The sequence below is a fragment of the Hemicordylus capensis genome, chromosome 2, assembly GCF_027244095.1.
Source record: "Hemicordylus capensis ecotype Gifberg chromosome 2, rHemCap1.1.pri, whole genome shotgun sequence".
Classification (NCBI taxonomy): domain Eukaryota; kingdom Metazoa; phylum Chordata; class Lepidosauria; order Squamata; family Cordylidae; genus Hemicordylus; species Hemicordylus capensis.
In genome coordinates, this window is record NC_069658.1 from 167715165 (window position 1) to 167739324 (window position 24160).

The 24160-nt window shown below is 44.3% G+C and overlaps 1 protein-coding gene across 23 annotated transcripts in view; it reads left to right on the plus strand.

Moving 5' to 3' along the window:
- Positions 1-17050: 17050 nt before the first annotated feature.
- Positions 17051-24160, plus strand: part of SUPT20H (SPT20 homolog, SAGA complex component) — a 61715-nt gene continuing 54605 nt past the window's right edge. For 18 of the 23 annotated variants that reach the window (XM_053301184.1, XM_053301192.1, XM_053301193.1 and 15 more), the window contains exons 1-2: positions 17193-17346; positions 19466-19559. In XM_053301184.1, the coding sequence (XP_053157159.1) occupies positions 19557-19559 (3 nt within the window). In that variant the 5' untranslated portion in view covers positions 17193-17346; positions 19466-19556. The other 5 variants (XM_053301172.1, XM_053301179.1, XM_053301176.1 and 2 more) reach the window with 4 other exon arrangements.

Consider the following 24160-nt stretch of genomic DNA (forward strand, 5'->3'; position numbering starts at 1 on the left):
TGATCCCTTCTTCTGTATGATCCCCATCATACATTGAGGCCATCTGGAGAGGTCCGTCTCCAGTTACCACTGGTACGTCCGGTGGTGACTCAGTACTGGGCCTTCTCTGTAGCTGCTCCTGGCCAATGGAAGGCACTCCCGGCAGGTATCCACAGTTTAGTCTTGCCAATGATCAATGAAAAGCCCTCATTGTGTATGGAGTACTCTCCGATAGCTCGCAGGGACTTCAACTTAAAGCTGGGAGATATGTGAATGCACATTTGCCCTTCCATAGTTAATCAAAGTAAAATTGCCATCTGGGAATGCTCTAGGAGGAAGGGCGTTCCCTTGGATTTTGTCTGTGGGCTTCCCAGAGGCATCTGGTGGGGCAGTGGGTGAAACAGGATGCTGGACCAGATAGGCCTTGGGCCTCATCCAGCAAGTCTGTTCTTATGTAAAGTGGATGCTCTACTGAGCCATTCATGGGTGTTTTCCCAGTTACAAGCTTTGCACCAGTAGAAAGTGTTGCAAAGTGTCCCGGAATGGTGCAATAGTTTCAAACCGTGAGTAAAGGGTTGTTCAATGCTTTGCTGTAGGCTGTTGGCCTACCACATTGCTGTGCACTGCAATGTGGTTTTCAGGTGGTGGGTGTCCATATTTTCTTTGAATCACATTATCTGCCCCCTCCTCCTGCTCCATTTTTGGCCAATGGTGTTGAAGACGGGGCAGAGGGATGACCTTTAAAAAAAAAAATCTGGACTGCTGTGCAAAGCCATCAAGAGTGCAAAGTGCCGTTCTAAAACAAAAATGAAATTGTGCAAGTGCTCCAGCAAAAGAGCCCCTACAAACATGGCTGAAAGGGTGGTGGCGGGGGAGTCAAAGCAGCTGTCCACCTTGCTTTTTGCCCCCCAAAAGCAGTGAGCAGAGCAAGCCCAGGCAGAGCCTCTCAGAGCCGCCTTGCAAAGATGGTAAATAAATCAAATATAAATAAATAAATAAATAAATAAATAAATAAGAGCCTCCACCGCCACCTTCACTTGCAGCAAGCTCAGTAGAGCTGCCACCTGACCTCTCCCTGAGCCCTGGGGAGGCAGGAGCGGGGAGCGCTCCAGCGGACAGCAAGGAGGAGCGGCCTCCCAGCTGCTCACTGCTCCCGCTTTACACAATGGAATATTGCGCGGTGGGGGGGGGAATATAAAAGATAACATAAAGATAAAAATAAAATTGAAGCGGGAAGGGGCAATACGGACAGATCACACAGAGCCCCACTGAATGAACCATCCACACCACTTAGACCACGGAAACATTGTTGCCATCCTCCTACAGTGGAAGAATACAGCTACTTTCCTACAACGCAGATGCAACATTGCACCAATGAAGCGCAGCAAAATAAAACCCGGAATAGGGCATCAGAAATATGGGCAGCAACTTACTGACAATGATGGTGGACTGCAGGCAGTACGGAAGCACACTTAGTGGACAGGCTGAGAAACGGTTGCGGCGTGTAATCTAGAAACCGCCATGGAGTGAGTATCTGCAAACAGAAGAGCAATTCAATCAAAGGCGGCGGAGTGTTTTTCTTTGCAAGAATTCACATCAAAACCAGGGATATCTTTCCTTATCTTGTATCTGTCTTCTTGTAAATACACTATTATGTTAACTACTAATAGTTCACTATTATGGATACCAGTTGCACTACATCTCTGGTGTGCATTTTTTGTCTGTGCTTGTGGCTGCGCATGGTGATAAAACAGACGTTCTCAACAAAAACAGAAGTCCCTTCTCTAACTTTAGGATGACTTCATGTGCAAATTGTATTTCTGTTTTTTGTTTTCTGGGGTGCGGGCACTGGTGCTCTGTCCCAGCTCCTTTTCATCCCGCTTCAAGTCTTAATGTTAAGAACAGGGCTCTGCAGTTTTGTATAATGCTACAGAATGGGTGAAGACACATTTTTTTCATTAAGTCTTATTGTGGAAAACTGAACCTCCAGAGTGTCCCCATCTCTTATTTTAAAGTCCTTAATCTTTTTATCCAAGCTTTTTAATTGAACTGTGGTTTTAAATTGTTCTAAGTTTTTTTACTTTTGTGTTTTAACTTGTTGTATGTTGTTGTAAACCGCCCAGAAATGGGGTGGTGTACAAATTAGTTTGATAGATAGATAGGTAGATAGATCTGGGATTTTGTTGGGAAATTCCCTAAGAACTTGCCCACCAGCACTTAGGAGGGCAGTACTTCGTAATACTAAGAGATTAACTATTGGCTTGTTCACCCGATTGCTGGCAGGATTGGGGAGGAGGGTGCACTTCTCATTTTTGGTTGTCTGCTTGCAAACATTAAGGTAGGAGGCAGGGGAAATGATCATGTGCAAGGCAACCATTGGGGAGGACAAGCACACCCTACACAGATTTCGTCCCCAGCTTTTTACTGAGGTAGAAGGAAAAGACATCCTACTCAGCTTCCAACCCACACACAATCATTCTCCCTGCCTCCTACCTTAATGTTTGCAAGCACATGACTACCAATGGGAAGCACGACTGGCTCACCTACCCAGGTTAGGCACTTTTTGTTGGACCTAGCATCATCAGCACTCAGCCGCAATGTCTCATAGTGACCAGGCCGGGGTGTGTGTGTAGGGTCATGGATAAAAGTGCTGGACTACTCCCCTCTTTGTTCTTGCAGTGTTAGTCTCCATTTTGTCTCTTCACAGATGGCTGTTTGTTTTTAAATCTCTCCCCTTTCCACCTTAAGCTAAGCTTCCCTGTCCTTTTGTAATTTCTAAATCAATTCTTGTTGTTCTTCAAACTTAAAGAACTGTCTCCAGACCTCTTGCTTGGCTGAATTCTCCTCAAACTAGCTTTGCTCTGCCAATGGGAGTTGAACTGCCATTTCCCCCCTAAACTTTTCCTATGCCGCCAGCAGTCATGTGAACAGGTCTGGTGTCAAACTCCTTCCCCTTTGAAAACTGAATAGAACCTAGCTGGAGAGAGACAGAATTTCAGCATTTTCTTCTGTGAAGACTAGTAGACAACCTTCCCCCTCAGACGCAGATGGGGTGCTGAAGCTGAGAAAAGTATGAATACAACAAATATTTATATACCACTTTTCAGCAAAAGTTCCTAAAGTGGTTTACATAGATACACATAAATCAATACATAAAATGGCTCCCTGTCTCCAAAGGGCTCACAATCTAAAAAAAGAAACATAAGATAGATACCTCCAGCAACAGCCACTGGAAGGATGCCGTGCTGGGGATGGATAGGGCCAGTTGCTCTCCCCCTGCTAAATAAAGAGAATCAGCACTTTAAAGCGTTAGCAGGGAGCAAATTTGGCTAATCGGTTAGCAGGTTCACACATTTTGTGAACCTGCTGTATCTGCAGGTCACCCTGAGTCTGCAAGTACTTCCCATTTGCCTGTAGGTTCTCCATCCATCTAAGATTCCCAGCTCTCTCAGAAATAGTATATAGTAGGGATGTGCCATTTCGGCTGTTTTGTAGCCAAAACAAAACACCCAATGCTCAAAAAAGAAAATTTTGTAGCCAAAACAAAACGTCCCTGCTTCGGATACAAAATGTTTTGTTGTTGTTTCGGCTGTTTTGGAACTCCATTTTGCAATCGCAAAAAGTCTTTCTCCTTCAGTCTCCATTTTGAGTTTTGACATCTGTTTGAATTTCCAGCCCTTCCAGCCCGCAGATTGGCCAGCGAAAGCATGGGCTGATCTGCTGGCAATTGCCTCCTTATTCCTTTTAAGCAAATTTAAGGGTAAATTTTACCCTCATTGGCTAGTGGGGCAGTGTGCATTTACCCTCATTGCCCAGTGGGGCAGTGTGCATTTCATTGTTGTTGTTTCACACTGTTGTGTGTAGATCAATTGCATTTTGGGCGGGGGGGGGGATGTGGATGTGCATGACCTTTGGAAATCTGGCTGATATTTTCCAAAGCTCTGCTGTTGTTGATGTGTGATGTTGATGTTATTTGGGGTGGATTTGAGGCAGAAAGGGGGTTTGGGGGGCAGAAGAGTGGTTCAGGTGGTAGTGCCCCTATGGGTGCCTGCTGCCACACAGATTCCAAAGGAATTGGGAAAAGGGCTGATTTTTAAAGAATTTCTGAAGTTGACATGTCTTTAGGGCAGATTTGGGGCAGAGAGGGGGCCTGAGGGGCAAAACAGTGGGTTGAGTGGCAGTGCCCCAAGGGGTGCCTGCCACAACGCAGATTCCAAAGAAATAGGGCAAAGGGCTGATTTCTTAGGAATTGTTGGAAGTTTACGCTTCTTTAAGCACCCCCAGGGAATGATGGAAGTTTCAGCAGACCCATAACTCCACCGGGGGGGCACAGGGGTGGCTGGGAGTGAGTGGTGGTGTAGTGCACATAGGGTGCCAACCACCCCCATGGGTTGCTAACCAATGGGGTGCTGGGTTTTGTTGTTTCTGAGGTGTTCTGAGTGTAGATTCTCTGGTAGCATATGAGATTTTCAACGACAAACCATGAATCCACTCTCATATGCTACCAGAGAATCTGAATCTACACTCAAAACATCTCAGAAACAACAGAACCCAGTACCCCATGGGTTAGCAACCCATGGGGGTGGTTGGCACCCTATGTGCTCTACACCACCACTCGCTCTCGGCCACCCTGGTGCCACCCAAGTGCAGTTATGGGGCAGAAATTATGGAGGTCCATCATTCCCTATGGGGAAGAACTTTACAGACATGCAAACTCCATTGCATCTTTAAAGATCAGCCCTCTACCCAACTCCTTTGAAATAATTCTGGCAGCTTCCTTGCCCCCACTGGGCACTACCACCTACCCTACTCTGCTCTGGGCCACCCCTTTCCCCCCAACATGAAGCTATACTTTTGCTGAAACCTCCATTCTTCCCTATGGGAAAATTCCAATACTTCAAAAATTCACCAAAGATCAGCCCTTTGCCCAATTCCTCTGAAATTTGGGTGGTAGTTTCCACCCATTGGGCACTACAACCACCACCCACTAGTTTTTCCCTGGGGCCATTTTTAAAAATCTAAAATGTTTTGGATTCGGATTTTGAAATTGGTGTTTCGAATTGGCTGATTTCGAACAAAGAACAAAATGGGGGTGTTTCGGATTCGGGCCAAAAACAAAACAGAAAACAAAACAAAACGAACAACCCTAGTATATAGATCTTTCTGGATGAGCCAGAGAACATCTGGTGTAAAAGATGCCAGTGTCATGAGTGACACTGTGCTCTACCTATTCTGTACCATACTTACATGACAGGCATGTCTTGTCCTGTCATTCTGCTCTCCTTTTCCTTCTATGGACAAAAGCTCCTCAAGGATGCTTCAAACATACTCAATTTCCTGCACTTCAGTGTAAGGAGAAAAAATGAAAATCATCATGCCCGTCAGCAGTCATTATGGCTTCTCAACAAATGTAGATGAAGCACAAAAGATACATTTGTGATCATCATCACCACAAACAACTGTCTACATTTTTGGAAATTCAGAATGTTTGCAGCAAAAGAGAAATACTGACAGTATCCTGAGAGGTTCCAGCATGGATATGCTCACAGGCCGGAACAGTCATTAATTCCTGAGGCAGAACTGGCAACTTTACTCTAAGGATTTATAAGGGCGAGGACAGATGTATATAATTTGATTGGGGAGCCTGCTGTGGGTCTGAACTCTCCCCTTTGTGGACAGACATACTAGCTCCCAAGTTGAACTGAGTTCAAGAGCAACTTATTATTCCCGTTTCCAGGAACAGGCAGCTGTGAAGAGTGCTGATTGGTTGGTCCTTGCATGAATCATGACACCACTCCCCCTCAAGCAATGTTTCAGGGGTTGTTGTGGTTTTTTTAATGGCTATTTTTAAAACGTGCCAAATAAATGTTTAAATGGATAAATATGCTGGCTGCCTGGGGGGAAATCAAAAGCCTGCCTGAAGCATGAGAGAGGGACAAAAGCCCATAGGGGAATAGGAAACAAGAACCTGTCAGTAGAGGAGCAAGTGTGGGAAGGAGGAGAGATCACTCTGCAGCAGACAAATCTCCACCCAGTTTTGGAGGAAGTGTTCCCCCTAAGACAGGGCTGGGATTATGGGAATTGTAGGCCAACATCTGCAGCAGGAGGGCCAAAGTTGAGCAGTATATGTTAAAAAGAAAATCTTAACTTTCATTGTCTTAGGTAAGTTCGAAGGTCTCTTTGTTGTATACTCCGAGGCTGAGAAACAATAAGATCGTTTTTACTAACATTGGATATATAGTTATGGACTTGTTTGTAAATTTAAACATTTTCTATCCTACCTTTCCACAAAACATGCTCTTTAGGGCAGCTTAAAAATCTCATTAAAAATGAGCAATATATTCAATAAAATAAAAATTCAATTTAAAAAAATCAGCAATATATCACAACCAAATGAAAACAGGTTAAAATAGCAGCACTTCTTGACCAAGTGAAGTCAAAGGAACATAGGAAGCTGCCTTATTCTGAGTCAGACCATTGGTCCATCTAGCTCAGTACTGTCTAGACTAGGGGTGTGCATTTTTGAATTTTCTTGTTTTGATTTGTATCCAAATTGAAACATCCCCGTTTTGTTTTATACCCAAATTTTCTGAATTCGAATCAGCCCTGTTTTGTTTTGTAGCCAAATTTTCCAAATCCGAATCGATTTGGATTTTTTAAAAGGGTCCCAGGGCAAAAAGAGTGGGTGGTGGTGGTAGTGTCCAATGGGTGGAAGCTACCACCCAAATTTCAAAGGAATTAGGCAAAGGGCTGATTTTTTTTGGTGAATTTTTTTTTAAGTTTACACATCTTTAAGAATTTTCCCATAGGGAATAATGGGGATTCCAGCAAATGTATCACTTCAAATCAAGGGGAAAGGAATGACCCAGAGCAGAGTGTGGTGGGTGGTAGTGCCCAATGGGGGCAAGGAAACTTCCAGAATTATTTCAAAGGAATTGGGCAAAGGGCTGATATCTTGTGATTTGTTGAAGTTTACATGTCTTTAAGATTTCTCCCACTGGGGAATAATGGAGGTTTCAGCAGCCCCATAATTCCACTTGGTGGGCACTGGGGTTGCCCAGAGTGAGGGGTTGTGTAGTGCACATAGGGTGCCAACCACACCCACACCCACAAGCCTGTGGGGTACTGGGTTTTGTTGTTTCTGAGGTGTTCATTGTAGATTCTCTGGTAGCATGTGAGATTTTCAGTGAAAAACAAGAACCCACTCTCATATGCTACCAGAAAATCTACACTCAGAACACCACAGAAACAGCAGAACCCAGCACCCCATAGGTTAGCAACCCTTCCCCTAACCAATGTGGGGTCAGTAAAGAGTGGGAAGAAGCAAAAGAGCCAATGGGGAACAAGGAGGGAATTGTCAGCAGGTCAGCCCATGATTTAGGTCACTGATCAGAAGGCTGGAAAATTCAAAGAGATGTCAAACACAAAATGGAGACTGATTCAGAGATCACCACAAAATGGAGGTCTGAAACAACAAAACATTTTGTAGCCGAAACAGGGACATTTTGTTTTGTATACAAAACTTTTGGATCTGGAAAATGGGTGTTTTGTTTTGTCTACAAAACACCCGAAACAGGCTGTTTTGGGTACAAATCATTTTGTATCCGAAACGTTTCGCACATCCCTAGTCTAGACAGACTGGCAGTGGCTTCTCCAAGGTTTCAGGCAGGAGTCTCTCCCAGCCCTACCTGGAGATGCCAGGGAGTGAACCTGGTGCTCTTCCTCCGAGCTATGGCCCCATCTTATATCTTAACAGTGCTTGCATATAATCACCCATCCAAATACAAACCAAGGTGGAGCCTGCTGAGCAAAGGGGACAATTCATGCTTGCTATCACAGAACCAGCACTCCTATTATGTAAAGTTGCCTTATGTACCAAGTCAGACTGTTAGTTATTTCTACACAGATAGACAGCAGCTCTCTAGGGTTTCAGGGTGTCTTTCCCAGCTCTACTTGGTGATGGCAGCGACTGAACCTGGGATCACCGTTTGCATGCAAAACACCAGTTCTACCACTGAGCTATAGCCCCCTCCCATAACCTAGAGCAATAAATATTAACCACCATCATAACAACAATAATTAATAATTGTCACACATTTGCCTTTGGCCACAGGCTCCAACTGCCTCCCTTTCTCTGCTCCTGTTCAAAGACTTTCGAAGTAGCCTCAGAAATGCTGGGGAGGGGTTAATTGTCACCCTATTCCTCCACCACCCATCAGTGGGAGGGATCAGATCACTCCTTGCAGGGAGTCTCTAGGGCCACCCACTCCCATCTCTCCTGACCTCCTCATCCCTGGCTGTCCAAACTTTAAATAAAGCCCTGCAGTCAAGGTGATCCCAATCACCCTCTCCCAGCTCCACTCTCTCCAATCTAGCTGCCTCTGTCCACCCTCCTTCAGCTGTGGCCCATCTCGCTGGCTGTTGAGGCCCTCCCTTCACCTCTTCGCCACCAGGAGACAACCTGCTGGGCCATGCTGGGCCATCAGTTCCCGGGTCTTCTGGCCAGGGAAGGTCCCAGTCGGCTTTGATTGTACCCAGGTGTGTTGCAGCCTCCATCTTCTTGGCCCCGCAACCGGGTGAGTAATTGGGCCCTCCCGCGGCCGAGAAAGCCAAACAATAATAATAAACCCTAACCGTAAAAAATTGGATGAACAGGACCGACATGGCACGTGAACATCCCGCAGGAGGGAATTCCATAGAGGCAAAACCACAGAAAAGGCCCCTACCTCTAGTAGTAATTCACCTAACCTCCAAATACCCTGGTCCCAGCCTGTTTAGGGCATTATCACTGTTCCCTCTAACAGGGATTCCCAGATGTTGTTCACTACAACTCCCAGCATCCCCAGCTGCAATGGCCTTTGGCTGGGGACTATAGGAGTTGTAGTTAACAACACCTAGGAATTCCTGTTAGAGGGGACACTGGGTTTTATAGGTCAGAATCAGCACTTTGAATTTTGTGCAAAACAAACTGGGAGCTAATTAACACCCTTCAATAAAAGTGAAATGTGCTTGTTATGGCTGGTCCCCATAAGCAACCTGGCTACTATATTCTGCATCAGCTGAAGTTTCTGTGGAAACCCAGTTTCAGGCATCATCCTCTTCCCACACTGCACCATCTGAGACAGGATTACTATTAAACCTCCTAGCACTGACAAAACATAGCCCGTCACTGTGTTGTGGCATACAAGGTGCAACCACGATGTTGCAGCCACTTTTCCACACGGTGGCCATGTCAGTCAGGATCTTCCCCATTCTACCAGGAGTGGAATGCTTTCTCCAATTTCACTACAGACAGAAAATGAGATTGCCCAAACACCCAAAGGACAGCCCCATGCACATCTGGCAAGATGTGCACATCTGGCAAGAGCTAGCCAGAAAAAAACTACAGCAAAACTGGCAGCAAAGGCGCAGCTGGAGTGAGGGAACACAGATGACAGGAATTGTACTTGACATGGATGAGAACATTCTCCAACCAGTGTTTTGTTTGTTTGTAATATGCGTCACCAGGAGGGGAGGAGAATGCTTAAGATGATTGTCCTCCAAATCACAAATTCTTGCCTCACAAATTTCTTCACACAGGAATAATTCACATATTCATATATGGTTCTGCATGGCTAACAGAGGAAGCAGACCTCCAGAATGCCTTAACAAGCTTACTTAAGGGAGGTGGGGGTGATGAATTGAGACTTCTGTTATACACACACACGCACGCACAAGCAGCTGATAGAATCTATTTAACTTTAAAACCAAGTTGATACCATCATTTTCTTTCAAGATCAGAGACAGGGGCGTAACTATAATAGGGCAAGGGGTAGCAGTTGTCTGGGGGCCCACTGCCTTGGGGGGCCTCCCAGAGGCAAGTGACATGACTGACTCCTCCAGCGACGCACCTGCCCGGGCCTCCTTCAGTTGTATTCATCCTCTGAAATTGATGTGAGTGTTAAGACCTGGAGCTACCAGAACAGCCTGTCTTTCTCTAGTACCATTAAATGACTTGCATCATCCACAATTTACAAAACTTTTAAAAAATAGTTTAGGATGATGTTCTATTGTGGCACATAGGTTTTATATAAATATATATTTATATATTTAAACCTATATAAATTTTACTATGCTTTTTGTTACCACTCTTCAGCCTCTTTTAAGATTAGTGATGAGCCCGGACCGTTCCGAAGGCCATTCTACAGGCCTCGGGACCGGTCTGGACACGGGCGGTTCGGGGTTCGGGTGATTCGGGGTGGGGGGTTCCTTTAAGAGAGGGGGGAAGGTTTACTTACCCCTCCCGCCGCTTTTCCCCTCCAGTGCCCGTAGTTCTGTTAATAATTGGGGCGGCAGGATACCTCCCTGCCGCCCCTTCTCCCGTTTGGCTGCTGATCAGAAAAAGTCCCTCATTGTCTTGACAAATCTTTCTTTCTGTAGGCTAGAGACAGAAAATGTTAATTTCCAATTTTAAAGGAACCTGAGCAACTGAAAGTTATTTTGGAAACCAAAGGAAACAGTAATTAACAGGTATTCAGTACACCATCAACCCCGCTTGCATCTCTCCCTTCATTCAGTAAGACCTGTTACTAAATTATGCATACTGTTCACTTTGAGCATGTGCTGAGTATCAGACCCCAGTCCACTTTGTAGGAGTCCAAGTATGTCCACAATTTGTGAGCATATGCAGAGTTATAAATTTGTTCATAGATTTGATAATAAAGTTAAATAGATGCTATTAGCAGCATGTGGAGTGAAGCAAGCAACAATCCAAGGAGTCTCAATTGTTTCTATCCCCCTCAGTGATGGCTGGCTGCTATTGCTTTTTCTATATCTTCTTCTCTTGAATGAGGATCATACCGGGAAACATAAAGGTCATTTCTGGACAGTCAGCTGCTGTGTTGAAGAAAATAGAAAAAGACCCTCATGAGAATTTTGGATAATATTTGAAAGTTCAGAAGAAATGCCTCAGAATTCCCCCTGCCCCCTTATATTCTCATATTCTATGAGATTTTGGAGAATATTTGGGGGGCATAAACCTTCTAAGTCTGAAACCCACCCCTGCACACAAAGCTGCTTTTTAAAGCCAGCTCTCTCCCAGCAGTGATTACTTCCAGTTCCTATACTGGGAGTCAAGGGCATAGACTGGATACCTGATTCAGATCCTCATGTGTCTCTATTACACCCCAGTAAAATGTGTATTAAGATTACAATTCCTGATGGTGGAGAAAGCAGCCTGTGAAAGGAGCAGTAATGCAGTCCTGACCCCTAGTGGACAAATAAATAATCGGGAAACCATTACTACAGTAGTCAATCCCATGGTTCAAGGGATTTTCCTCCAGATTCCAGGGGCAAATCTATCATTGTGCATCCATGTTGCAAGAGCATGGGCCATCCAGGGCCCGGTGGAGGAAAGGGGGCTGCCCTGGGCCCAATGGTGTTTAGGGGAAGCAACCGCATGCCCTGTCCATAGTGAGACCTCCACCCACCCCACCGTTCGCCACTTGCCCCACCATTCACCATCTGCCTGTTTAGGTCCCCCGTTCACCCTCCCTCCCTCCCTCCCATCAGCCACTTGCCTCTGCATCCCCACAATCCATCACAGTCACTGCCACTGGCTTGCTGCCCTTTGCTTGCCATAGCACACTATGATGGCACTACAGTCTGGCACCCAGGCCATGGATGGGAGTGTGTGAGATTGCTGGTGGGAGTGGTAGCTGCCAAAAAATGTGGACATGGGCCACCACCACTGCCAAATCACCTGCATTATGGTGCCTGTCCAGCAATCTTGCATTACCACCACCCATGCAAACCAGATCTCTCAAAGACACTTGGAGGTTATCTAAAACCATAAGAATAGAACATCAGCTGTAAGATTAAGGAAGGGGGGGAACAAACAAGCCTAATAAGAGGGTGCCAGCGTGTAGTACAAGGTAAGCAATACAAGGCAAGAAGGATGAATAAATAATGGGGAAACTATTACTGCAGTAGTAAGTCCCATGATTCAACGGATTTTACTCCAAATTCCAAATTGTTTGGAGATTTTACCACCTTGAGCTGATCCTAACAAACCAAACAAAAGCCCCTGCCATTTCATGTTACATAATAAATATGTGCCAATTAACTTCAGTGGAATGTTATATATATACACACACACACACACACACACACACACACACACACACGGGCTCTAAATCCTAAAGTGAGTCATAGCAAGGTTGGAATGGGCCCAGAGACAAGATTTTTAAATGGGCCCCTCGCTGATATACACACACAAACACACTCCACAATATATCGTGCACTCACACTCACATCCCCATTATGAATATGGTGAATATCTAGTTCACATTGAATGTAGTTCACAGGGGCGGATCCAGCAGGAAATTACAGGGGGTGCAACAAGAATTTTCCCCCATAAAAGATGCCCCCGCCCCATATATATATATATCTTGGGGCTTGGATTTTCTCTCTCTTGCAAATACACTATGCCAGGGGGTGTCCAACTAAAATTAGGTGGTGGGCCAGATTAGATTCTGATGCACCTCTGGTGAGCCACACATAGCCTTGTGCCCACCTCACACTACCTATCTTCTTCTTCCTCCTCTTCCTCCTCCCTGCTCTTTCTCTCATTCCTCCCCCCCCCACGTTAAATTAGCTGAATTCACTACTTTTTACACTAAAATACACTCAGGGAAAGATTGTTTTTTTAAAAAAAAGTTTTAGAAGAAATTCAGAACATAGCTGCTAATACCAGCTTTTGCATGGAAAATCCTATCACTCTTCCTCTCTCCCTTACAAAGATGTTGCTAGGTACTTAAAAGATCCAGGGCTTTGGCCCACAGCCTCCCACACATTTTGATAATGAAACCCTTTCATGCTCTCTTAAAGGTATTCAACACTCTCCTCCCCACTAGCTTGCTTCACAGATAAAAATTAATTTCCTTTTTCTCCCGCATCAGATTTCTCCTGTATCCTACGCACACAGCTGAGAACCAATGTGGTGTAGTGATTAGAGTGTCAAGACTAGGACTGGGGGATTTGCGTTCCCCATTCAGTCATGAAACTCACTGTGGGATTTTAGCTGAGATTCACACTCAATCCCCTCCAAACCTGCCTCACAGGATTGTTGTGAGGATAAAAGTGGGGAGGAAGAACATGTACACTACCCTGACCTCTTTGGAGGAAGAACAGGATGTGTCATTTATATAAATATATGAATGACTTTTAGCCACATGCACTCCAGTCCTAAGCATGTACTCAGAAGCACATTCAAATAGCGTTTTTTACACCAATCACAGCAGCATGCAATTCAGTTTGATCTTTTATTTAGTACATTTCATTTAAGCACGAAAGTAAAATGCAAAAAAAAATCATATGCAACTATAGCGTATGTCTATATACTACAGTATATATACAATGTATAGTGTGTCTATATGCTACAGAAAGAAAAGCCACCACTTCGATTTCAAATAGGACAGCAGAATGTCATATATGGAGTTACCCCAATTTTGCAGAATTTAAAGACAACCAACCATTTCATGTGCAATTTAAGAAGGAGTTTCTTAAGAACTAATTTGCAAAGCCTTATTTTGAAGCAAGTGTATACACAGTACAAAAAGAGACTTTTGGTGGGGGAGCATGCTACAAGCACAAAGCAAAATAAAATAAAATAGTAATGTTTAAAAGGGGAAACATGTTAAGAGAACAATTTTCTCATATTTTGCTATTTAAGCCATTGTGAGAACTCTTGCTAAAAAAGCAGCATATAAATATTTTTAATAAGGGCGGGGGGAGAGAAACCAACACACACAGAGACCAGATTAGAGCTATAAGCAGTGTAACTTCAAGAATAACCCCTGCTAACTTGGCAAAGAGGCACCTTTTAACATGGTGATTCTCTTTTATTTAGCAGGGGGAGAATAACTGGCCCTATCCACTCCCAGCACAGCATCTCCAGTGACTGTTGCTGGTATCTATCTTTAAAAAAAAAAAAAAAAAAGATTGTGAGCCCTTCAAATTCAGCATAACATCTTATTTATTATTTCTCTGTGTAAACCGCCCTGAGCCATTTTTGGAAGGGCGGTATAGAAATTGAATGAATGAATTAATGAAAAGGAACAAAAACATCCATTTTGACAGACCATCCCCACTCACATTCTTTTCAAAGCTTTTAATATTTTTGCACTAACTAATTTCCTCACAACAAGGTATACTGTTGGGATGGGGAGGGTTTTTCTTGCAAGTTTGCACTAGAATAGTTTTGGCATACTTTGAAAATGTTTTGTTTTTTAAAAAAGCTTAAGAATTCTCTCTCACACACACACAGGATGGGACTTTTCTCACATGTACAACACACACACGGTTCATGGGGGTGGGGGGAGAGAGCGAGCAGCATGGTAGCTTGATCAAGGGGAACAAATCACACACAAACCAAAGAAACAGCAAAGGATTCATTTTTTACAAATTGTCTTCTTACTTTCATTCTTGGAGGAAGACCAACAAGCCAACAGACAGCTTCCTGGGCTCTGTAGTTCCATAAATTTCAAGTGGGGGGCGGAGCACAAGATGCCAGGAGAACCAATAGGGCTGGGAGAAAAGTTAACCCTTTCTTGACTCTCTGCTACTGCCGAAGTGCAGATCTCCAAGAGACTCAATATGGGACTGGCCAGTCCAAGCGGAGGGCTCGGTGTGGAAGGAACCCTGGGACTCTGACTGAGCCTTAAAGCTTCCCTGGCTGAGAACTCTGAGGCCACCTCGGCCTCCTTTGGCAGAGGAAGGTGGATGGCTACACTGAGAGCCTGACATAGTGGTGCCACATTTTATCAGACTCTGAAACTAGTTAGCACCTCATGTAACACTAGTTTACATGTCCTGCAGCATAATGCAGGCACTGCCCATGCCACTGTGGGGCTTCAGCACATGCAGCAACAGTGCTGTGCAAGAAGGCAATACTGGTACTGCTGACTCTTGTGCAATTGTACATTGCACAGTACTTCCATGATTCCCAATCCTTGTGTGAATGGCAAGAGGTCAGTCGTTCTGGTAGTGCCCTCTTGCCTAGCACTGTCACCATGTGTGTTGGATCCCTGGAGTAACACAGACAGTTCTGCATAGCACACATTACACTGCGTAAGCCTCTGCCTTCAACTGAAGCATAACCACAGAGAAATAAAAAGTGTCCATATTGTGTGAATCTGTTTAACTGCAGTAGTGTGTGCTCCAAGTATCTATTTGCTAGGGACCATCCATATTTTCTGCTAGTGGTCTGTTGTATTCTATCCAATATCTTTTATGTTTTGTTGTTTAGAAGTTTGTCCCAGTGGGGCTCCTGTAGAGGGTGTGTGTGAGGGAGTGGAGTCAGAAAGGGAAAGGGAGGGGAAGGAGAAGGAGAAGGAGAAGGAGAAGGAGAAGGAGAAAATGGAGTTCTTTCTGAATAAACTCGTAGTTAAATCTATATACAATTAATTTGTGTTCGTGAAAGAAGCAGCTATAAAATGGTCCCTGGTAAAACACTGTTCCAAGTGAGACATTAGCCCAATTCAGACATTATGCTGTACGAGTGTACAGATGTCTGTACACATGTTCATGTGAATGACTGTTCCTCTTCCATTTAAAATGTGAATCTGGATACAGGCCCTTCAAATTCAACATAACATGCGGATGACTGTACCTGTGTACACTGTACACCTGCTGTACAAGCATTGAACATAATGTGTGCATGGGCCAAATATTATTGGGGGAGTGGGGAAGCTCCCTTTGGCATCAATGGAAGCTTTCCCCCTGGGAAAATAACAGTCATGGAGAGGTATAATTTCAGCAGGGGCCATGGTGGGGGCAAGGGGTTAAAATTCCTCCTGTGCAATCCCAATCAGGATTCACCCCACCTAGTTAGCATTTCACACACACACAGTTACACATACCCCCCCCACACACAATTGCATGATTTTTTGTAATGTGTAGAATGATCCTACTTCAGAAGCCAGTGCAAGACAAGTCAGTGAAAAGAAAATGAAAGTTACCTATATTTCTAACTTTACTGCTATTTTTCTATAAAAAGTGTTTTTAAATGCAATGCAGTATTTAAATAATACAAACTTCAAGACAAATCCCAGAGGGGTGGCCAATGTTAGTCTCTTGTAATAAAAACAACCAAGAGTTGCAACAAACAGATTTACTGTAGAAGCTTGACAAAGTGGGCTGCGGTTCAGGGTAACTGGTGCCACAATAAAACTGTCCATTTTTAAGGTATCATATAGATGACTATCTATGAAAGGGAAGCATGATTACAAACTGTTTCTGAGGTTAATTCAAGGTAAAGTGTGCCATCAAGTTGATTTCAACTCCTGGTGCTCAGAGCCCTGTGGTTTTCTTTGGTATAATACAGGAGAGGTTTACCATTGCCTCCTCCTGTGCAGTATGAGATGATGCCTTTCAGCATCACTGCTGCACAATATAGTACCAGCAGGGAGTTGAACTGGCAACCTTCTGCTTGTTAGTTAAGCAATTCCCTGCTGCACCACTTGATGTTAATTACCAGTCCTTGGTAATTAACTATGCCACTTGATGTTAATTACCAAGGTGATTCAAAAAAGTTTTGCTAGTCTCACAGACAGTCACTGGCAAACCTGTGGACTACAGAAGTCTCCTAACTGTCAAGTTAGTGAAATTAAACACACAGAGACTTCGTTGTCAGGACAAAGGAATTCTTCAAACAAATGTCTAGCCGCAGACAAAAAGGATGCTGCTCTCTGCTGGTGACAACAGAAACAATAATATATATTTTTAAGGAAGTATATATATTGCTCAAAAACAATTGATATAGTAATTTTATATAATATTGTATAGATACTAATATATTATATCAATAATATAATTCAGGAATACAATATTGAAATCAGAAGGGAAAGTATCTGCTTATGTTTACACAGCTAGGAATTCAATAAGATCTAGGGACAATTCAAAACCCTGCCTTGCAAGCTAACGAGTAAGAATTTCTGATAGATTTATCTTCAGGGTAAGGGCACTGGCTACACATAAAGAGACTGAGCATGCTCTTTCCTTGCCAGCTCTTCAGGCATTTCACAGCACTTCCAAATCGCCTTAAAAGACACCATTGTAGCCCTACCCCCTCTTTGCATTTCAGAGTTATTCCGTTACAAAACAACACATATAACGACATCTGATGCTTTTCTGCAGAATTTGAATTTACTTTTTTCCTGTTTTGAAGAAGGTAAGAAAATATGCGGGGAGTTGTGGGCAGAAAGCAAAGCGGGCTTCCTTGGATCCTACGGAGCATGCGCGGCTACATTTGAGCATGCTCACTTGTACCGGAAACAAGGGTCTGACGATTAAGAGAACATTACCCTACACCGGAGGGAGGCTCAGGAGGTAGGTCGGTGCCAGGTGTGTGTGTGTGTGTGGTGGTCCCTCTGCAGGCAGTGGCTGGGGGGGGGGGGGTGTCCGTCCTTTTGCAGAAAGGGGCGGGGCGGGCACCTTGCGGCCGGGGCGGCTCCGCGCCCACCACCCCCCCAGGCAAGCAAGCGAGAAAGGAACGGAGGCTGCTCCTCTTCGCCTCCGACTTCGTTCCTGTTTTCTGCCGCTTAATGTTCTGAGAGGTGAAGTGATTCGGGGGTCTCACAGGAGATGGTGAGGGAGCGCGGCAATGCCCTCTGATGTGGTTATGGTACAAGTGGCTCTTGGCTTACTGCATCTCCTTGCATCCACCCACTTCCTTTAAGGAATCCGAGGCAGTGTGTCTGCCCTGAAGGGCCCTCCCCTTAATCTTTCTCCCCCTTTATCCTCACAACCCATCGAGGTAGACTGGGCTGAGAGAGGATGCCTGGCTCAGAGTCGCAGACCTTTCTGTGTGCCTGAGCAGGGATTTCAACCTAGCCGCCTTTTGGCCTGGTTTGATGCACTGTCTCCTGCCCTGAATGTAGGACTTCAAAGGTCGTTAAAAGACAAACCAATTTCTCCCTTCCCGAATACTCACATTCCAAGAAAGGGAGGGCAAATAGAAAAAAGGTTTTGCAAAAGTAACGTCAGAATAGTCCTGATATTTATTTAAATAATAACTGAAAACATCAAAAACAGTAAAATAAAGTGAGATCTCACCAAATAAACCGAGTTGTATTTTTTTTAAAAAGACAAAAGCCAAGCATCCAATATATAATATACAAAATATATAAATGTGAGACCTGAAGACTGCTAATAAATAAAAATACTTGAATTTTGGAAAGAAGGAAGTTCTAATCCAAAATGTAAGTGGACAGTTGGCCAGTGGTAAATCATTGGCCAGACACATTGAGATTGTGAATATGGAGAGCACTGTGGAAGCACTGCCTACACTATCACCTGTTGTTATTGTTTTTTTACCAGTGTCTTAGGAATGAATGAATTGTTATGAATTGTTCACAATAATGGAAGCTTACTTCACTGAGAATGAGAATTATTTATTATTCAATAACCATTATTCATGAAGAGAGTGTGCGCACACTTGCATACCAGAACCAAAGCCAACCCTGTCTTAATCTAATAGGACTTTAGACATGAGGATATTGGGAGTTGTAGTCTAGCAACAGGGTTGGTTGCCCCTGCTGTACCCACTTATCTGGGAGTAAGTGCCATTGAACTCTGCAGAACTCACTCCTAGTAGACAAAAAATTGTGTTGGGTGTTGTCTTTTCTAAACTAAAAGACAATCTCATACATTGGCTGTTATAGGAAAAATGTTAATTTTGGTTGCCCATTTCTAGACAATTTCAGCATTACTTATTTACTTGCTGTTTTGTTTTCAATCCCTTAATAATTTCTAATGTAATTTGCCTTTTTCATTGCTGCTGTTTGCTGCTATATATCTTAACTGAGCTGTCTGCTATGATTCCAAGATCTCTCTTTCTGGTCACAAACAGTTCAACCCCCTTGAATTATATGAAGTTGGGGTGGGGGTTGCCCCAGTGTGCATCACTTTATGCATTGAAATTTTATCTGCCTCTGATAGCAGATTTCTGAGCTTCTTGGTTACCCTTAAGTGGGCTCAAACATGCTCCCATCCTTTGCATGTGAAGCAAGGAAACCGTTTTGGTTGATGGTTTAGGACAAGCTGGGATTTCTCATGATGCCTGGCAAATCCTATTTTGTTAGTATTTTCAGTCATTTTGGGATACAGTATAATTTTTGTGTGTATCATTGAATGAATTTCGAACTTTTGCCAAAAGGTTAGGCTTTCCAACACAAACCTCCTGTGAATTTGATCTAAACCTGAATGTTGCTAAATAAAATTCAACTTTTCTTTTCTTTTTAATCCTTTAGATTAGATTTGGAGAACGTATGTTCCCCAATTTGATTTAATTCTAGCACAAATATTTGGTAAGCCCTATGGAATGGGCCCATGGTTCATCTCCAGTGTGCATTTTCTGTGTGCTCCTAAATGCTAAGATAAAATTTCAGTAGACTGTGCCTCTTTTCCTTAAAGTGATATACATTTTTCCTTTCCTCACTAACTTCAGAGTACCTCAAATGGACATAAAAATGTGACATTCTGCTTTCTGTGCCAAGCTCCAAACATTTTTATTGACTTCTCACTAGGCATCAGCCACCATGGTAAGTTAATTTCTTGTTGTATTTTGAAATTCTTTCTTTGAAATGTGTACTGGATGCAGTGTTCTCTCTAACTCTTTTCATCTGTGATTTTTGTTTTGGGCGGCAGTATCAAGGCTGTGTGTGTACACACAGTGGGATTTTTGTTTTGGGCAGCAGTATCAAGGCTGTGTGTGTGCACACAGTGGGACCTTCCTGATTAAACCTGAGTGGGATCTAAAATCAACTGGGCTCATATCAAAGAACATGTGAGCGCATGCACACACGCATGTCTTAGAGGGAACACTGCTTGGATGGAGGAAGTCTACTGTTTTCTTCATTTGCAGTTAAATTAACAACATGAAGCTAGTTTCAGTGAAACGCATATCCTGCAAACAGGAGACAAGTGTACTCATGTGCGCCTGCAGCCAAGGTATGCATGTGCATCTTTTTTCAAGGCTCCTTTTTCCAGGAGTGAGAAAAGCAAGAAGATGTGTATGTTGTTTTGCTCTAATAGTGCAAAGATTATACAGCAAAATGTGTGGATGCTGTAGATGATTCGTCGGAGCCCAGCAGGCTCAGATCTGGAAGCAGTGAGTTGAAGGGGCCAGAGGTAAATAGTATGGTGCAAGGGGTCAGAGGCGGGTAATGTAGTCTGAGGCAGGCAAGAGGTCAAATCAGGTAAACCTGAATGGCCAAACGTAGGAGATGTAATCTGATCAGTGGCAAGTTTACAGGAGTCACCAGTCTGAGCGTGGAGGTAAGACAGTTTCTAGAATTCCTACTTTGTCAGACAAGGGCCCTGTTATTACCTAACTTGCTTGAATTCATATCCTACATGCAGTTGCATGTCCATGACCCAGCGCACCAATTCACTTGGGATACTTGTACTTGAAGCTGAGGGAATTGTGCAGATGCTCGAGGAAACTCTTTTCGCTACCACTGGGGAAGTAGGCAGCTACCTGCCCAGTGGAACAAGCCAAAGTTGCTAGCACCAAACCTTGTAAGCATGGATAACTCTTCAATCTGACCCAGACAGTGAAGCATCAACATACAGTACTTTAGAGTGGGGGTTCCCAACTCCAGATGTTGCTGATCCCCATCATCACTAGCTATAATTTATTGTGACTGAAGGGATGGTGGGAGTTCTAGCTCAGCAACATCTGGAGTCTCCACAGGTTGGGAACCCCTGCCTTAGAGTGACAGAGTAAGAAACAAGGACTTTTTGAAAAGGAAAAAAAATGTTTTTTTGGTTTTTTTTTTACAGAGCACAGTGCCAGAACCTGGTTTTTAAGATGGTTGCAGTAGCAAGATTGAAGGCTCTTTCCAGAGAGAGAATAGGAAGGAGAGGGAGGCAGGGGCTTGCAGATGATCTAGACTCCTGCCAGCAACCTAGCTGCTGCATTCTGATTTTGTCTTTTTTCTGCTTTTCTCTTGGGCAGCATTTTTCTTGGTGCACTGCTGTTACAGTTTGGTATTCATTTTCATTGTTTTTATTTTATTATTGTAAGCCATCCTGGATTCTAAGAAAGGCTGGTTATAAGTCTTCTAGAACCCAATCAATTCCGTACCAGCTGAAGTTTCCAGACACTTTCTAAGGTAGAGTGCATTACAGTAATCCAATCTGGATATAACCAAGATGTATGACTGGTAAGATCTACTCTTGGAAAGATTGTAGCTGGCACATTAGCCTAGCTGGGCATATGCACTCCTGACCAAAGCTGTGATCTGCTTACTCAGGAGCAATGTGGGCCTAGGGGAGTTACTCAACTACTCCTTAAGGGTAGTGCAATTACTGAGGCGGTGCAACTCAGTCCAGAGTAGGCTGACCACTTTACCATGGTTAATAGATTGTCTGCTCCTTTTTTGTAGCATTTCCCTCTCAAAAGCAAATTCTGCACTCTTGCTTTTGTTATCAGCTGTGGTTAAGGCTAATGAATTGATGATAGACCAATTAGGATGGTCTACCCAAAAAGGCTGCTGGACCCAGTAGAGTTCCAAAAGGCCTTGGAGGATTTCAAAGTTGGTGCTGCAGGTAATTCTGTTGATGCCCTAGTGGGAACCTGGAATAAGGAACTTGCCAGAGCAGTAGACATTATTGCTCCTAAGCGTCCCTCCAGACCCACTTCAAAGTCGGCTCCCTGGTATACCGAGGAGTTGCGAGGGTTTGAAGCGGCTGGTTAGGCAACTGGAGCACAGGTGGAGGAGAACTCGGCTCGAATTTGACAGGATGGAGCATGTGACCCACTTGAGGGCTTACGCGGAGGCAGTGCGTACGGCAAAAAAGTTCTGGTCGGTTCGCATTGCTTCTGTGGATTCACGTTCGGTGGAGTTATCCTGTGTAGTGAGGAGTCTAATTTCTACTCCTTCTGTTTCTAATCGGCTCCCGGAGGTGCTCTGCTGTGATGCCCTCAGTGGGTTCTTTGCAGACAAAATCTCCTGTATTCGAGCCGACTTGGATTCCACTTTTTCTGCAGGGTCTACGAAGGAGGTGTCCAGCAATCCTTCTTGCAGTATTAGGTTGGATCAGTTTCAATCTGTGATTCCTGAGGATGTGGACAAGCTGCTTGGAGCGGTGCCGTCCACCACTTGTTCTCTGGACCCTTTCTCGACTTGGCTGCTTTGATCTAGCAGGGAGATTATTCGAGGAGGCCTGGTGAATATCATAAATGCATTGCTGAGGGAGGGTAAGGTGCCTCCATGCTTGAAGGAGGCAATAATTAGACCGTTTCTTAAGAAGCCTTTCCTAGATCCCTCGGCGATGGATAATTATAGGCCAATCTCTAATCTCCCTTGGTTGGGCAAGGTGATCGAGAGGGTGGTGGCCAACCAGCTCCAGGCGATTTTGGAGGAAACTGATTATCTAGACCCATTTCAAACTGGCTTTAGAGCGGGCTATGGGGTTGAGACAGCCTTGGTCAGCTTCATGGATGACCTATACCGGGGAATCGTCAGAGGGAGTATGAATGACTCTGTTGGTTCTCTTGGATCTCTCGGCAGCATTCGATACCATGGACCATGGCATCCTTCTGGGTCGCCTGGCAGAGTTGGGAATAGGAGGCACTGCTCTGCAGTGGTACCGCTTCTATCTCTTGGGCAGATCCCAGATGGTGGAGCTTGGTGACAGTTGCTCTTCTCAATGAGAGCTGTTATATGGAGTCCCTCAGGGCTCCATTCTGTCACCAGTGCTTTTCAATATTTACATGAAACCTCTGGGTGAGGTCTTCAGGAGATTTGGTGCTGGGTGTTATCAGTATGCTGATGACATCCAAATCTACTTCTCTCTTTCATCTGCTTCATCAGGAAATGGCGTTCATTCCCTAAATACCTGCCTACAGGCAGTAATGGGCTGGATGAGGGATAACAGATTGAAGCTGAATCCAAGCAAGACAGAGGTGCTCATTGTAGGGGCTCAGAATCTGAGGGATGAGTTAGATCTCTCTGTGCTGGATGGGGTTACACTCCCCCGGAAGGAGCAGGTACGCAGCTTGGGGGTACTCCTGGATCCAGGCCTCACTCTGGTAGCTCAGGTGGAGGCTGTGGCCATGAGTGCTTTTTATCAGCTTAGGCTGATTTGACAGCTGCGTCCATTCCTAGAGGAGGATGACCTCAGAACAGTGGTGCACCAGCTGGTAACCTCCAGGCTTGACTACTGTAATGGGCTCTACATGGGGCTGCCTTTGTACGTAGTTCGGAAACTTCAGTTAGTTCAAAATGCGGCAGCAAGGCTGGTCTCCGGGGCAACCCGGAGAGACCATATTATGCCTGTTTTGAAACAGCTGCACTGGCTGCCGATATGTTTCCGAGCAAAATACAAAGTGCTGGTTTTTACCTTTAAAGCCCTTAATGGCTTAGGTCCAGGTTACCTTAGAGAGCGCCTTCTTCGGTCTGATCCCTACCACACGCTAAGATCATCTGAGGAGGTCCAGCTCCAGTTGCCACCAGCTGGTCTGGTGGCGACCCAGAGGCAGGCCTTCTCTGTAGCTGCTCCTGGACTGTGGAATACACTCCCTGCAGACATCCGTAATTTGAATTCTTTATTGGAATTTAGGAGAGCCCTTAAGACCTACCTGTTCTGCCTGGCCTTCCAGTGTTCTTAAATTGTTTTAAAGGGTCTTTGATGTTTGTGAGCCGCCCTGAGCTATTTTGTAAGGGTGGTCTAAAAATCAAACAAACAAATAAATAATGAGGATCAACCATGATTTGAAAACAAAATGATTGGAAGCCAATTCACAACTCTGGTTAGCCTTAACAATGATTCTTGTCAGTGCTGACATAATATTCTAAAGCAGGACAGAACTATTTGCCCTCAGGTAGGAGGAATGCATAATCCTGTAGCTCACTCATGATCTCTTAACAATAGTTATTAATAGTTAGTTAATAATAATATTAATTCAGCTGTACCAGAAGCACTGCCAGTTACAGGTGGACCTCGTTATCTGCGGAGGTCCTGTTCCTGTCAATTTCCGCAGATAATGAAACCACTGATAACAAGGCATTATTGAATGAATGGGAGTTGCGGCCTAAGGTTCCTGGAGGGCAGAAAAAGGCAAAGTAAGGCTGAAATAGGAGCAAAAAAGGAACGTACTATGCCCTCCAGCTGTTTAGCAATGCCCATGCAAACC